The sequence below is a fragment of the Malaclemys terrapin genome, chromosome 7, assembly GCF_027887155.1.
Source record: "Malaclemys terrapin pileata isolate rMalTer1 chromosome 7, rMalTer1.hap1, whole genome shotgun sequence".
NCBI classification, from domain to species: domain Eukaryota; kingdom Metazoa; phylum Chordata; order Testudines; family Emydidae; genus Malaclemys; species Malaclemys terrapin.
Window position 1 is genome coordinate 36,893,925 of NC_071511.1, and position 14,738 is coordinate 36,908,662.

Sequence of the window (14,738 nt, forward strand, 5' to 3'; positions counted from 1 at the left end):
GCGGCAGTCCTGGGGCACCCCCCGCTAGCAGCACTGGTGGCGGTGGTCCTGGGCTGGCCCCTGCCAGCACCTGCAGCGGTGGTCACAGCTGGCCTCCCACCCCTGAGACCTAGCAGGCGCCTTGGAGCACCCCTCCCCAGCATCCACCACGAGCACCAGCGAGTGTCCCAAAGTCCTCCATGAGCACCAGTGGGCACCACGGAGCTCCCCCAGCACCAGTAGTCCAGGTGCCCCCTGGCGCCCCCAGAACACCCAAGATTTAGTCAGGGATATATAGTACAAGTCATGGACAGGTCACGGGGCTGTGAATTTTTGTTTATTGCCCATGACCTGTCCATGACTTTTACTAAAAATACCTGTGACTAAAACGTAGCCTTGCGCATAATCACTGATAATCTCCGAAATGTATATTTAATCAAGTACATAAAAGGCTCTTACAAGGAGGAGGGAGAAAAATTGTTCTCCTTAACCTCTGAGAATAGGACAAGAAGCAATGGGCATAAATTGCAGCAGGGGCAGTTTAGGGTGACATTAGGAAAAACTTCCTAACTGTCAGGGTGGTTAAGCACTGTAATAAATTCCCAGGGAAGCTGTGGAATATCCATCATTGGAAATTTTTAAGAGCAGGTTAGACAAACACCTGTCAGGGACGGTCTAAATCAGTGGTCTCCAAACTTTTTTGATCGCGCACCCCTATCAGTAAAAAAAAATTTTGAGCATGCACTCATTGCCGCGCTGAAGCAACCAAAAAAGCAAAAAAAGCGCTCCTCCTGCCACGCACCCCCAAGGATCCTCTTGTGCACCCCACTTTGGAGACCGCTGGTCTAAATAATACTTAGTCCTGCCATGAGTGCTAGGGACTGGACTAGATAACCTCTCGAGGTCCCTTCCAGTCCTACAATTCTGAGATTCTATGATTTTCTTTTGAAACCTGAAGATTCTTTCTCGTTACTACTATTAGTTATAAGAAAGTGGTTTGGTACAATAGTTTATTGTTGCAGAAAATATTTGTGATAATTCCAGTTTACCTGTTTCAAAAAAGGCTCATCTAGCTATTGAGATGAAACAGGAAAGGGTAATTACACCTGGCTATTGATCTGTGTTCAGTTGATGTGTTATGATCCAGACGTGTCTATTCCCTTGAATATAAGTTGATTATGTTGAAATATGTTTTACAGTTGATTTTCCTTCCCAGCATACGTTTAGCTTGACCCAGTGTTTTTAAAAATACAAATAAAAGGAGTGATAGTGATCGGTACATTGCCTGCTCACTATTTATCATTTGTACTCTTACTCGGAGCTTGAACAAGGCAGGCTTTCCTTCAAAAATGGAAAAATAACCTTCAAATCCAAATGTGATCATGAGTGTAAATCAATGCAACACTGTCATCCTCTGCAAACAGTCTGTGTTTTGTCTCCCTTAGTCTGATGCTAATAGCTTTGCCAAATTGTATCAGAGTGAAAACTGACCAGAGTCTCGTTAGTTATCAGTGGTGCAAATGGGGAACTCTATATCCAGAAGTTAAAATTAACAAGAACTGAGTCAATTTTATTCTGCCACAACTTGAGCAAGCTGTGAGCTGCAGCAGAGGGAGGATCTAAGTCACGGTGGAGGAGTCCCAAAAACAGATGCTAAAGAGCAGGTTTAGTTGTTGTTTGTATTTCTTTAGTGCCTAGAGGCCTCAGTCAAAATCAGGTAAGTGCTGTACAAACACAGTCTAATCGGACAAGAGAGACCAGGGCCAGGAGGAGAATCAGAGGCAGTGGGAGGTGAAGAGACATGGCCAAGGTCACATAGCAGGTCAGCAATAGATCCCAGAATAGAACCCAGGTCTCCTGAGTTCCAGGCCTGTGCCCTGTTCTGCCTCTCTGCAGTCTCATTGTAGGACAGAGAGGAAAAGCTCCTTCTGCCATCTAGTAGCCAGAAGGGATGCGTGCTTCAGACTTATCAGACACCTCCTAGCGGGAGGCTACAAAAGATAATCCCACAGACCACACACTGGGAATCCTACCACTGTCCCTGTGAGTTGGCTCAGTTTTTTATCTGAGAGTAGCTCCCGGACTAGTGAGTGGTTTAGTCCTTGAGCTATTTTGGGTAAATCTACACAGCCTGTGGAAGTGAGCCTCTCAGCCTGGGTCGACAGACTTGGGGTGGCGGAGCTCATGCTAGCTCTCTAAAAATATCTGTGTAGACAGTGCTTTGAAGTTGCGGCTCAAACTGGAGCTCTGGCTCTGAAGGCTAGGGAGGGAGGTGGCAGAAGTAGCTTGGAAGCTCACTCATGTGGCCTGTGTAGACATACCCTAAGTGTCTGGTAAACCTCTTAAGCCCTACATTTGAGGAGTAAGAGAAGGAGTGAATAGGAATGAGGGTGGAGGATGGCAAAGGGAGGGAAGAGGCTGATAGAATAAGTTAATAGAAGGGAGTACTATATAGTCAAGTACTGAGAGATTTTGGGGGGAGTAGGAGAGACAGAAACAACTATGTGGCAGAGAAAGGGTAGTAAAAGATTAGAGGGAGAGAGAAAACAGTCTGAAAATAACTAAAAGATAAAGTCTGATCAAGGATAGAGGGAAAGGCAGGAGACATAGCACATTTCTGTTGAATGACATTTTTCAATTACATTCAATAAACAATATGTAATTGTTTCATTTCTTTAATATTTAGGGGCAGTGGCCTTGGGAGATATGGTAACACACAGATATTTTCACCCCAAGCCCTCTCGGTGGTAGGGGTCATGTACATTTTTCAAGCCTTGTTTATCTTTCTGCAAGCAAAGGTTGTAGAATCGTATCCCAATAGACCAGTTCCAGTGCAGGAGAAAAAAAAAAAAAGCAAAAGTAGCAAATAGATATTGTATTGCAGACTGGAAGCTGTCTTTGGGTAAAATATATATATATATATTTCTGATATGCCAGTACCAAGAGTAATTAAAGTAGGGTGCATAGAATTGCTTCACTATTATAGTTGAATATTTTCCACTGACGTTCAGATCAAAGAACACCTTATTATTTTGTCTGGGTTTTTTTAATTGATATTTTCAGGTCACCAAGATCTTTCAAAAGAAGAAGAATTCAGTTACGTACAGTTTTCGACAGTCCTTTTCCCTCTATGGAATGCAAGTTCTTCTTTTTGAGAATCAGTGTAAGTCTTTCTCTATTTTTCTCCGTATGGTTTTCTGATATCAGGATGAAGAGCTGCCCATCAGTTTCTTAGGTCTAGGAGTGAAGTGTAGCCCTAAAATTAAATACAAGATGCTCTTTGAAAATAGCAGGAATGTCGAAAGACTTCTGGCTTAAGGATAGGAGTCACATATGGCTCAGAATGGTGTTTCTGAATGCAGTGAGGACAAATTTGGTGTATCCTTTTCTGATCTTCAGCTGCAATTAACAGACATGTAGTTCTAAGTAATGACTGAGAGACAGATTTGTGTAAAACAGTCTCTCAGCCACTGTTTGTTTATTTAATATCTTTACTGATTTATAACTCAACTCAGTACCTAAGGAACTTGCATAATTAAAAGATAAATACAAAATATAGTTAGATGAAGTTTTTGTATTAAAAACCTGCATCTCCTGTCCCCAGGTGTTCCCGGGGTAATTTAAATGCTTCGCCCGTTAGATGTACCAAACGCAGTCTCCAGGAGACAGCCAGAAGGGGCCTTCCATATGATTATCTTGCCACTGCTCCTGGAGAGTTGAACCCCAGGAATCAATAGCAGTAGCAATCTAGCAGCAAGCATAGCTGTTTCTATCGGACATAAGAGGTTTCTCTGACATTTTGTACCCAGACCATGTATGGCTTTATAGATAATAGCCAAAACCTTGAACTGCATAACAAATCCAGTGTGGTTCAGTGGTACGATAGTTTCTAGTTTCTCCAAGGTGCTCCTTGCCTGCCATTCCCATAACCCCTGAAAATGAGGTCACATGCTCAAATGGCTCATCCAAATAAAGAAACAAGTTAGTGTATTTTACATGAGCTGAAGAATCCGGGTGACTTTTAAAGGGTTACAATTATGGTTTATTGCTGTAATCTAGCTGTGAGGTTACAAAGGCATGACTTACTCAGGTACAGTCCACATCAGATAGGAATGTTTACAGCCTGGTCATAGATGAAAATCGGTGTCTGCCTCTGCTGTCACCTGGGCATCCAGAAGCAGCTACAGATCTAACATAACTTCAACTGCAAACTACACTGGCAAAGATCAGACATACACCTTCAATAGAGGGCACACTTACTGACTTAGCCCAATCCTAGAGATGCTTCACCAGGCCTTTTGCTATCAATAAACCTCTTGGCTCTTGTCCACTTCTGTGTAAACATAAAAACATATGGTATATTGGAGTCAGTGGAAATTAGACCTAGCTCTGAGTGCCACCCATAGACTGATGCTGCTGCAGCCCAAGCCATCTCACTATGTATCGCCTCTTGCAGAAGTGCAGGCACAATGAGCAGGAGGGAAGACAGGATGGAACACTTTAGATCCCCATATGGGAGAAGCCTTGGGGTGGCTTCTTAAAGGGAAAGGAGCAAACCCACCGAAGAAGATGTTGTGTCCATCCTTCAAGGATCCTGTAGATGAGTCAACAGAATCAGTCACGCTCATAGCCCTGAAGTGTGCTTGTGTTGGAAAGTAAAGCCTGATCAAATTTTTTAAAACTGTCAAAATAAAAGTAGTTTTCCAAAGAAGTTTAAAACCAAAGTGTGCAGCTAACCTGTGTATAAGCTATTATTTATGGACAAAGAGCTCAGAATGTGCAAACAATGAAAGTCTAGTCCCCTGTAACCTGTGAAATTCATATTCTCTTACACTCCTGTGGGTAAGAGGAGACTAACTCAAAGTACTGCAGGGCCAGTAGAGCAGGCAAGTAACCAATATCAACCCATCCAGTAAGTCTGCATGTTGAAGCTATCCGAATCAGCTTGTTCTCAGGGAATGGGGCTCATGAACATTCTGAGGCTAGTGTCACTAATGCAAAGGGAGCGAAACCTTTCAATTTGGCTGATGCTGAGTCGACTGAAATTATTGGCATTGCACGGTTGATAAGGGTAAAATATATTATGGGATTTGTCGGCTCCAGACAAGGAAGTATGGCATTTATCTCTATTGCATAAATAGGCCACAAGGAAAACATTTTATATTTACAAACAAAAGTAATTTAAAAAATGTTAAGGTTAGCAACGTATTTTTAGTGGAGTCCAGCTAGCACCTAAATTATTTATGTCAATGTTTGCTGCTGTAGGAATGTCAGTGTTTGCTGTAGGAATATCAGTTGTATTGATAGCAGCGCTGGCCATAGGAGTTTGCTATTGGGGAGTTCGGTCTGTGTAGTAGAACTTATATGTGCAATTCACTAGCTTGAATTTCTGTCGAGGTGTCCTCATAGTTATCAAGTTGCCTTACCTTTCCTTGCTCAGCTGTTATGAATGTTGTTTTTTTTTTGTTTTTTTTTTTTTTAATAAAGTTCTTCACTTTTTCTGGTTTATAACTGACTAGCTAGTTGGCTCCTCCTCCACTCAAGAAAGGTGAATGGCCTGCTTTCCCTTTTGGTTGAAACTATGTATGCTTTGGATGGTGCATAAGTCTTTGTGTAAACTGTAGCTGTATTTGACTCTGCACTTTTTAAGGCAGTGTAATACTTTTTTTGGAACACAATGACCTTGGCAGCTGGGGGTAAAAATTGTCTCGCACCAGATGGTGTTTCTTGAGTGAATGGCCATGAGAGAGGATTTGTTCTTCTGCTTAAATAGACATCTATAAGGCTTGAATTCCATTTAGTTGTGCACTTGGAAGCACCCTGTGTTGGAATAAAGGATCATGGACTTTAATACATGGAAGAGATCTGTATTTACTTAGTATTTAATTTGTGGACCTTCTGCCGATCAATAAGGTCAGATGGCTCAGGAAAGAAATTTTATTAAATTATTTCCTGCACATGTTCTAAGACTGTGTGAGGCCTCATTTCCAGGGGTCAGCAGTTCAAGCAAAAACTGAAACCATTTTCTGTAGTGGAGAAAATCTTCATTATGTGTATATCTCTGTGTGTCTGTACCTTTCTGCTCAACTGGCAGATGTTCATGTGACCAGCTGTTAAGGTCTGCTATGTTAGATGCGCAACTGGACTACAGGCAGCTAGTTCAAGAATTAAAATGAAGACAATCTGATAAGCAAGGGTCGTTTGCCCCATCATTTACAGTGGGTTTTAATTAACTGCCTTGAAAATGATCCCCATTGTTGTAAATAAAGGTCAGGATGTCACTGTTCATGCCCTACAGAATAAGCACATTTTTACTCTGACATTGGTGGGTAACATTATACCAGAAAAGTGATTGGAGAGCTGAGGTTAATACAAAACATTACAAGTCACACATACAAACACATCCTGCCTGTTTACTCTCAAACAACCAAAACAAAATGACCAAAAAGAATCTATAATATTCCGAGGGTTATTGCTAGAGTCTTTGCTCAGCAAAACTCCCACTCAAACATGAGTGAGGTGGCAGGATCAGGACAATTGAATATAAATTATCAGATTTGTTGGGAAGAGTTTTCTCATGGATTTTTCTTCCAAGCTGCACAGTACTATCTGTGCTTAAGGGAACGAGTGTATAAAGCTTAAATACCTCAGTATTTATTATGGAACGTTAAGTTAAGCAGTTCCATATATAGAAAGTTCTAATATTCCTCGAGGCATTTTCACTAAGCCCCTCTGTCTCTTGAGCTCTTTAGGCTTTCTTTCTGTTATGTCCACTATAATTATATACCTAAGTGTTATATTTTCAAGGCGACCCTGACCTACTATCTCAAATTACATCTGTAAATTTTGCACTTACAGTTGTTTGCATATGCAGACTGGATAGTTGCGAATCAGCCAGATGAACACATGTAAAATGAGACTGTTAGTATGCTAGCAATTTCATGTGCAAAGATGCCAGGCATCATTTCTGAGAAAGTTTTGAAAATTTGGCCCATAATGAATAAGACTATTAAACTTAATTTATAAAGGTTTCAGAAGGTTTCGTGGAGCCCACGAAAGCTTATGCTCAAATAAATTGGTTAGTCTCTAAGGTGCCACAAGTACTCCTGTTCTTTTTTTTTAATGTATAAAGTATGTCATTGTTTGCAATCTACTGAATCAAACTTCAATAGATTTTGTTTGCTTGCTTGCTGCAGTATTGTTTAGGTCTTTGATAATGTTAGGGTTAATGTTTTCATTTAAACTAGACATGTTTGGTTAGCTTGCTTGTTTGTTTGTTTTTAAATTCAGGGAAACTGGCTGGGATTTACTTTACTTCAGTCAAGGTTAGCTTAGGCCTAAACAAGTTGTCCCTTTGAGCAAATCAGCCAAACCTGTTTTTTTTTGTTTGTTTGTTTGTTTTAACTGACATTGCTACTACAAACAGATTTCACTTGTGTGTTTGTTATAATTGTCCATGTGGATGTTCAGTGAGATTTATTTTCCTTTAGAAAATGCATCTGGGTTCTGAGCAGGTAAAATGGCCGCCTGAGTTTTTGAATGTGGTAGTAAAAACTGCTTTTCTCTGCCGTCTGTCCAGGGTTTGAAAATGGTAACAGAGAATTAGTGGAAAAAATAAGTAAAAATGGAAGAGAATAAAATTAAAGATAATAAAAATTATTTAGCCTTGTCTTTTCTCCACTTCCCCCTCCCCACCCACAGATTATCCAAATGGCATACGGCTTACATCAGCTGTTCCAGGAGCAGATATCAAAGTCCTAATAAATTTCAATGCACCTAATCCTCAGGATAGAAAGAAATTTACGGATGACTTGAGAGAGTCTATTGCAGAAGTTCAAGAAATGGAAAAGCACAGAATAGAGTGTAAGTACAAAGGTACATATAATAGAGCATTTTCAAACTAATCAACATTAGTAAATCTGTTTAAGATATATGTAATATAATCCATCAGGATTTAAGACTTAAAATAATGTAGCTCCCCATCTGTGGCTTTGATATTATTTTAGAGATAAAACAGTGATTCCTAAAACTCCTGCCAGGATCTTTTGACTGGTAGCTAGTGTACTATGTAACTGCAATGGAAATATATCTTAAGCACCAGCAAAAACCAACTGATGAGTAAGTAGAGGGTAGGTCTGTACCAAATAGGGTGAATAAATTGTATTGTAAGTTTTAGGGCTATTTTAAGTGGCTTCTTAAAAAGAGGTATTGTCTTTTGGAGATGGACTTTAGAAGAACTTTGACTCTATTTCTCTTAATATCAAACTTTATTCTTTTGAAAAGCATCATGTTTGCTGCTGCTTCAGTAGCCATTATGCAAATGAACATACTGGAAGCTGCAGATATATATCTGTCTAAACATAGGATTTTATATTATATTTTTCCAGCATGTACCATCCTTTCATTGCATATGTTATGTTATAAAGCCACTGGGACAGAGATCAAGTTTTCTTCCATGTACATTCAACTCCACAATAAACTGACATCTCTGGATACATAATAATATTTGGTTTGCCATGTCATTGGCTCCATTTCATTATAGTCAATAACTATGAACTGTACAATCATTCTCTTTGTTTCAGCTGAGCTAGAAAAACAGAAAGGTGTGGTACGTCCAAGCATCTCCCAGTGCTCCAGCCTCAAAAAAGAATCTGGCAATGGGACGCTGAACAGAGCCTGCCTGGATGACAGCTATGCCACTGGGGAGGGACTGAAAAGGAGTGCACTCAGCAGCTCCCTCAGAGACCTCTCTGAAGCTGGTAAGCACCACATTTATTCCCTCCTCTGTACACCAGTGCGTGCAAAGAAGTGTGATAGATATGTGTAAAAATAAGCTCATTTGTGAATGGTGACCATGTAAAGAAGCAATACAGAAAGTTTAACTATTTGCTTTTTTTTTTATTGTTGCATTTGTTTTTGATTTATTTTATTTTACCTTTAGTGTACTGAACAAACTCTATTTGAAAATATCAAGCTGTTATAGCTTGCTATGTATACTTTTAAAGGAGAATGGAGACAGAGGAAAAATTGTAAGTGTATTATAGAAAAATGGTTGACTAGGGCTAGGAATAACCCACTTAGAATTCCTTTGTTTTTTCTCTTATTTATTACCTCCTTGTTAATGTAGACTTAGAAAGAAAAAGAAAGCACTGAGGTCCCTATGCAATGACTGCTTCCTGTGTATTTTGTGCTTAAGTGTACCCATGTACTACATTGATGAATGAAATTGAGTGAAGCCCTACTAAATTCTATCTAGAGCGATAGCATCAGTCACACAGTATAACTGAATTATATCTCATCATTGTATTACGCACAGCATAGGTCCTAATTCTTGCTGAAGCTGTTGTTTGCAAAATACTATTGCCAGAGGAATAGGAAAAAGCCCTGCTGGGCACAGTAGTAATGTCCCCAAGACTCAGAGCTGCTGCTGTGGCTAAAATTGGAACTGGCCGATCTAAATGCTTTTTTTTATACATTAAAAAATAGAAATGGAAAGAGTGATATGTGCCTGTTTTTATTTTATTTGTTTGTTTGCTACATGCCATTAATTATTAGTAATTAGCACCCTCATGTTTTCCAGACTTCCAGGGGTAAATGTTCTGCCCTGTGTTTAGAATGTTAGGCACACCGCTCCAGTTATTGCTAATGGAAGTTTTACCTGTAACACCAGCCACACCACACTGACAGTACCCATAAGAGTAGCAGCAATTGAATTAAAAAAAAAAAAAGTTTTATCTGCCTGTATTATTTATTTTGATTTTTTTTTAAATGCTGTATGATCTACAGTGGAGGCATAATTTTGTAATACTGTGTATATCTTGTATAGTTAGCCCCGGTTAGCCTTTCCTTGTAATATCAAAGCGAAGGATTTGTGCTGCAGTAAATAAAACACTGGTAAATTGAATATGTAGCGTGTGTGTGTTTGTGTGTATGTGTGTGTATGTATGTATATATACGTATACATACACATACACACACACCCCTATTATCACTTGTGTTTACTCTCTGTTTATATCCATCTATACCCATCTGCCTCATTAAAAGACATGGGGCCTGATCCAAAGCCCACTTCAAGTCAGTGAGAGTCTTTCCATTGACTTCAATGGAGGTTGGATCCAAGCCCAAGTCCTCATTGTTATTAAATCTAAGCTGTACGGATACCTTCATCATCTTTTGTTTTTGTTTTATTTTAAGTTCTTTTAGAATGAGAACAGCCATGTTACTGGATGTGGGAGTTTCATGGCTATACAAACCAATTTGCGTGGTTCCTGATTAACTCTTTTCATCCCATAGGAATTTTCCATCACAGTCTTCCAAATATTGCCATGTACATAAATCCTTTTAGAGGGTTATGTGCAATAACAAGATGAATTCCTCTTGATCATGAAAACTTTCATATTTTAAAACTGCATGCCCGCTGTTGGCATGCTCATTACTGAAAGTGGTCTTTATTCCATGATAGAAAGTAGAAATAATTTACAGACTTGAGGGTTTATCAACGAATTTGTTAAACCCAACTAAACTTAATTTTAATATTTACCCACTGACAGTTATGGAGAGCTTCTGTTTGGTCTTGTGCAGTGCAATTACCTTGAAAAATTACACACCTGTCACCTGTTTTAGGCTAATAAAACACCATTTTCAATCCCTGGGTATATACTACTATTTCTGTGATGTATCAGAATCACTGTAGTGAGTTTACAAGTACCTCCTCTAAGTTTAGCTTGCTTGGGGGGATTCACTTTGTTTTAGTATGGAACAGATAACTCTTAGAAAAATTTACCAGTTAGCAAAGGCAGTGTGGCTCAATGACTGTACCAAAGCAGCAGACATACAAATAACTTCTGAAAAAGGTGGGCTGAAATTAGTTCATCCTAATTCCTGATGTTTGTACTGCCATGGCATGAAATATAGGATGATAAAGAAAGAGGATCTGGGTGTACTGTGTGTGTATGTGTGTTTGTTTAGAAAATGGGGATTATGGGCTGGATTTTTAAAGGGTTTCCGTAATTGTTTCAGCAAAAATCCAATTTTACATGTGCAAACTGAGTAATTGCATATGCACAGAGTTCAGTGCATAATTTCCTAAGGAACACTGCAGAGGTGTTTTTGAAAGCACTCTGAAAATATGGTTCTGTGAAAGGGGAATCTGATTCTGTAAAGAAAGTTTTGACTGTGCAGGTTTCTGATGAAGCTGTGGTTTGAAAAACATTAGCTAATTTCCCCTTGCCCAAAGTCATTATACCTATAACAGAGGAATAGTAGTAGGGAAAAGTGTTTTCCATGCTTGAAAAGAAAAAAATAAATTAGTCTCTCAAATTTAAAGAGAAAAAAGATTTTTGGACCCTTTCACCTCCTAAAAGCTGAAATTGTTTTTTGGAGAACAATACTTCAATTCCCCAAAAGGGAAACAATATCTGATATTGACCAGGTACTCTTTGCTGCTAGCTATTTTTCTATTCATTTTTCCATGAAAACATAAGTTGTATTTGCAAAAATTAAGTGAATGAGGGCTTTGGGGGTTTTAAGGTTAGTATTTAATAACCCTTATCTTGTTCTCTCTGATCTGACATCTGCTGCCATGGAATAAAAAGTAGAAATGGGAACTGGCAGCTAGCTGTGTTACAAAACGTAAATGAGTCAAAAGCATTTAATACTTCATCCTTTTTCAAATGTGAGCATTTTTGTTGCTCATAACTGAATTGTCAGTGATTAGCTCTGTCCACTGAAAATTAGTCAAGAAAAAACATATTTATTTACCCTAGAATGTAGAATTCCAAATTCATGTGTAAAATGTTAGAAGAAAACAAAACGCAACTAGAAAAGGAATGGATTGTGCCAAACGCTAAGAGAACTTTAGACAATTCCAAAGCTTTCTTCATTTTATGATATTGAAATGGGCCTACACATAGATATGAAAGATGAAAACTACCCCAGCACAATTATTAATGGGGGAACAGGGGCTTTGTGATTAAAAGACAGGACTGGGAGGAATATGTGGGTTTCTGATTCTATATCTGCCACAGATTTCCTGGGTGACTTCAAGCAAGTCACAACCTGATTTTCAGAAGTGCTGAGCACTTGTAGTTCCTAGTTACTTCCTATGGAGTTGGGAGTGCTTAGCATCTTTGGATATCAGGCCCCTAACCTCTTTATGCCTCACCATATCAATGTGTAAAATGGGGACAAATATTTATTTCTTCTTCGAGTGATTGCTCATGTGTATTCCACAATAGGTGTGTATGCTCGCCACGTGCACCGGTGCTGGAAGTTTTTCCCCTAGCAGTACCCATGGGGGGGGGGGAGTGCCCCCACGACCCCTGGAGTGGCGCCGCACGGTATAAGGGGAACTGCACGCTCCCGCCACCCTCAGTTCCTTCTTGCCGCCAGTGAAGGTGCATCGGAACTGCTCTGCTCCAGCGTTGTTGTAGCTCGTCCCCAGAACTGTTTGTTCGTTCAGTGTTAGTACCTGTAGTTTAGTTAGTCAGTGAGCCCAGGCCAGGGCATGCCCTGCGCCCTGGGGTTTAAGTCGTGCAGCTCTTGTAGGCGTTCTATGCCAAGAAGTGACCTGCACGCAGACTGTTTGCGCTTTTTGGGAGAAACCCATATCAGCGAAAGGTGCAAGATTTGCAAGTCGTTTAAGCCTCGGACCAAAAGAGAAAGGGACATTAGGCTCCAGGCCATCCTGATAGTCAGTGCTGACCCCGACCCTGGCACGCACTCCGAACCAGTACCTGGTACTGCGGCGTCAGTATGTGGCAACCCTCTGGTGCCATCAACCAGCCAGCACCGCTCCCCGTCCTCTGGGCACGCCAAGAGGACCAGGAAGACTCCTTCTTTGCAGCGGCACCAAGGGAAGTCTGGGATAGAGGCTAGGCCCATGTCGGGCAGTCCTCGATCCCGACCGGGCCCCAGGCCTCCGACTTAAGTTGAACGGAGTAGCCTGGCCCCTTCGGATGCCGTCCATGCCTGAAGCCCTCCAGGTGCCTCGGGACATATCGACGGGACCGCAGCGGGTGTCACTGTCGGTCCTCGTCTCAGAGAGGGTACCGCAGTCGGTCACGGCACGGTCGTCGATGCCGTTCCCACTTGGACTCCTGCTTCAAGTCTCCGCCAAGACATCACAGCCCCCAGTGTTGATCACAGGTGTCTCGCCGTCATGGGTCTGCCCGTCCAGGCCGTTCGTGGAGCAGCTATTACTGTCGGTACCGATCCTCCACGTCAAGATTGTGGTCCCGTGGCCATCGTAGATCCCGGCACCGCTGCTCCTCCCAGTCCAGAGACAGCAGCAGATCTTACACCAGCCGGGTCTCCATTCATGGCAGTCCTTCAATGGGCCAGGACAACCAGCCTGGACAGCTGGCCACACCAGTGCCACAGCAGGTACAGTGGCACCGAGTGTCATGGCCGTCCCAATGGTACCAGTGGGCACCGTGACCTCCAGTGGAGCCCCCAGTGGGATCTCGCTCTGTGGTCAGAGCTTTGGAAGCACTGTCGGCCCCGCTCTCCAGACCCCTGAGAAAGGAGTCAGTGGGACGTATGTCCTCTGCACCGTGCCTGGAGTCTGACCAGGTGGTGAACCCTCTGGTGTGGGTCAACACCCAGAGCACCGCACGGCCTCTTTGCCCTGCCCGGAGGAGGCGATTGCGGCCCTGCCCCCCTCCGTCCCACAGGAGGATTTCAGGGCCCACCAAGAACTCTTAAAGAGGCTGGCAGCGAGCCTACACCTCCAGGCAGAGGAGATGGAGGAACCCTTGGACTCCCTGTTTAACGTATTGTCCCCATCGGCACTGGGTAGGGTGGCCTTGCAGCTCCATGAAGGGGTGGCTAAGATTTCAAATGCCCTGTGGCAAACACCGGCCTCATTGGTCCCCATCTCTAAAAAGGAGGAACGCAAGTACATTGTACCCACTAAGGGGCATGAGTACTTGTATACCCTGCCGGCGCCCAACTCCCTGGTGGTCGAGGTGGTCAACCACAGGGAACGGCAGGGTCAGCCAGTCCTGACCCCAAAGAACAAAGACTCTCGGAGACTGGACTCTTTCAGAAGGAAAATTTATTCATCTTCGAGCTTCCAGTTACGAGTGGCGAACCACCAGGCTCTCCTGGGTTGGTATGAATTCAATCTGTGGGGCTCTCTGACTAAGTTTGAGGACTCCCTCCAGGAGCGCAATAGGAAGGAGTTCAAGGCGCTAGTGGAGGAAGGGGCAACGGCCGCTAGGGCATCCCTGCAGGCAGCCTCAGATGCTGCGGCCACGGCCACATGATCAATGGCCTCCGTGGTGTCCATGAGACAGGTGTCATGGCTTCCACTCTATGGGCTGTCCAGCGAGGCGCAGTCTTCCATGCAGGATCTCCCATTTGACGAGAAAGCTCTGTTTGCAGAGGAAACGGATACAAGGCTGCATGGCATGAAAGACTCCCGCATGACCCTCCAGACTCTGGGCCTTGATGTCCTGGCTCCGGCAAAACCTAAGTTTAAGCCGCAGCAGATTCCCGCCTAGGCTGCCCTCCCGAAGTACGAGGCCGCCCATAAGAAGCAGTGGGACTACAAGAGACACCCTTAGAGGCAGTCTCAACCTGCCCCCCAGCCTGGGTCCTCCAAGGGCAAGCAGGCAGGGAAAAGGCATTTTTGACGGGATGCTTAGGGGCATCCCTCCAGTCCTCATCAGAGATCCCCCCCCCCCCCCCCAATAAAGCTTCCCTTCTCCAACCGGTTGTGTGATTTCCTTCCAGAGGGGTCGTGGCTGACCTCCGAG

At 42.5% G+C, this 14,738-nt stretch overlaps 1 protein-coding gene across 10 annotated transcripts in view; it reads left to right on the forward strand.

The window, feature by feature from the left end:
• Positions 1-14,738, forward strand: part of IQSEC1 (IQ motif and Sec7 domain ArfGEF 1) — a 685,614-nt gene that overhangs the window by 655,623 nt on the left and 15,253 nt on the right. For 7 of the 10 annotated variants that reach the window (XM_054034025.1, XM_054034027.1, XM_054034034.1 and 4 more), the window contains 3 exons: positions 3,043-3,142; positions 7,681-7,854; positions 8,562-8,738. In XM_054034025.1, the coding sequence (XP_053890000.1) occupies positions 3,043-3,142; positions 7,681-7,854; positions 8,562-8,738 (451 nt within the window). The remainder of the gene's footprint in view (positions 1-3,042; positions 3,143-7,680; positions 7,855-8,561; positions 8,739-14,738) is intronic. The other 3 variants (XM_054034026.1, XM_054034028.1, XM_054034033.1) reach the window with 1 other exon arrangement.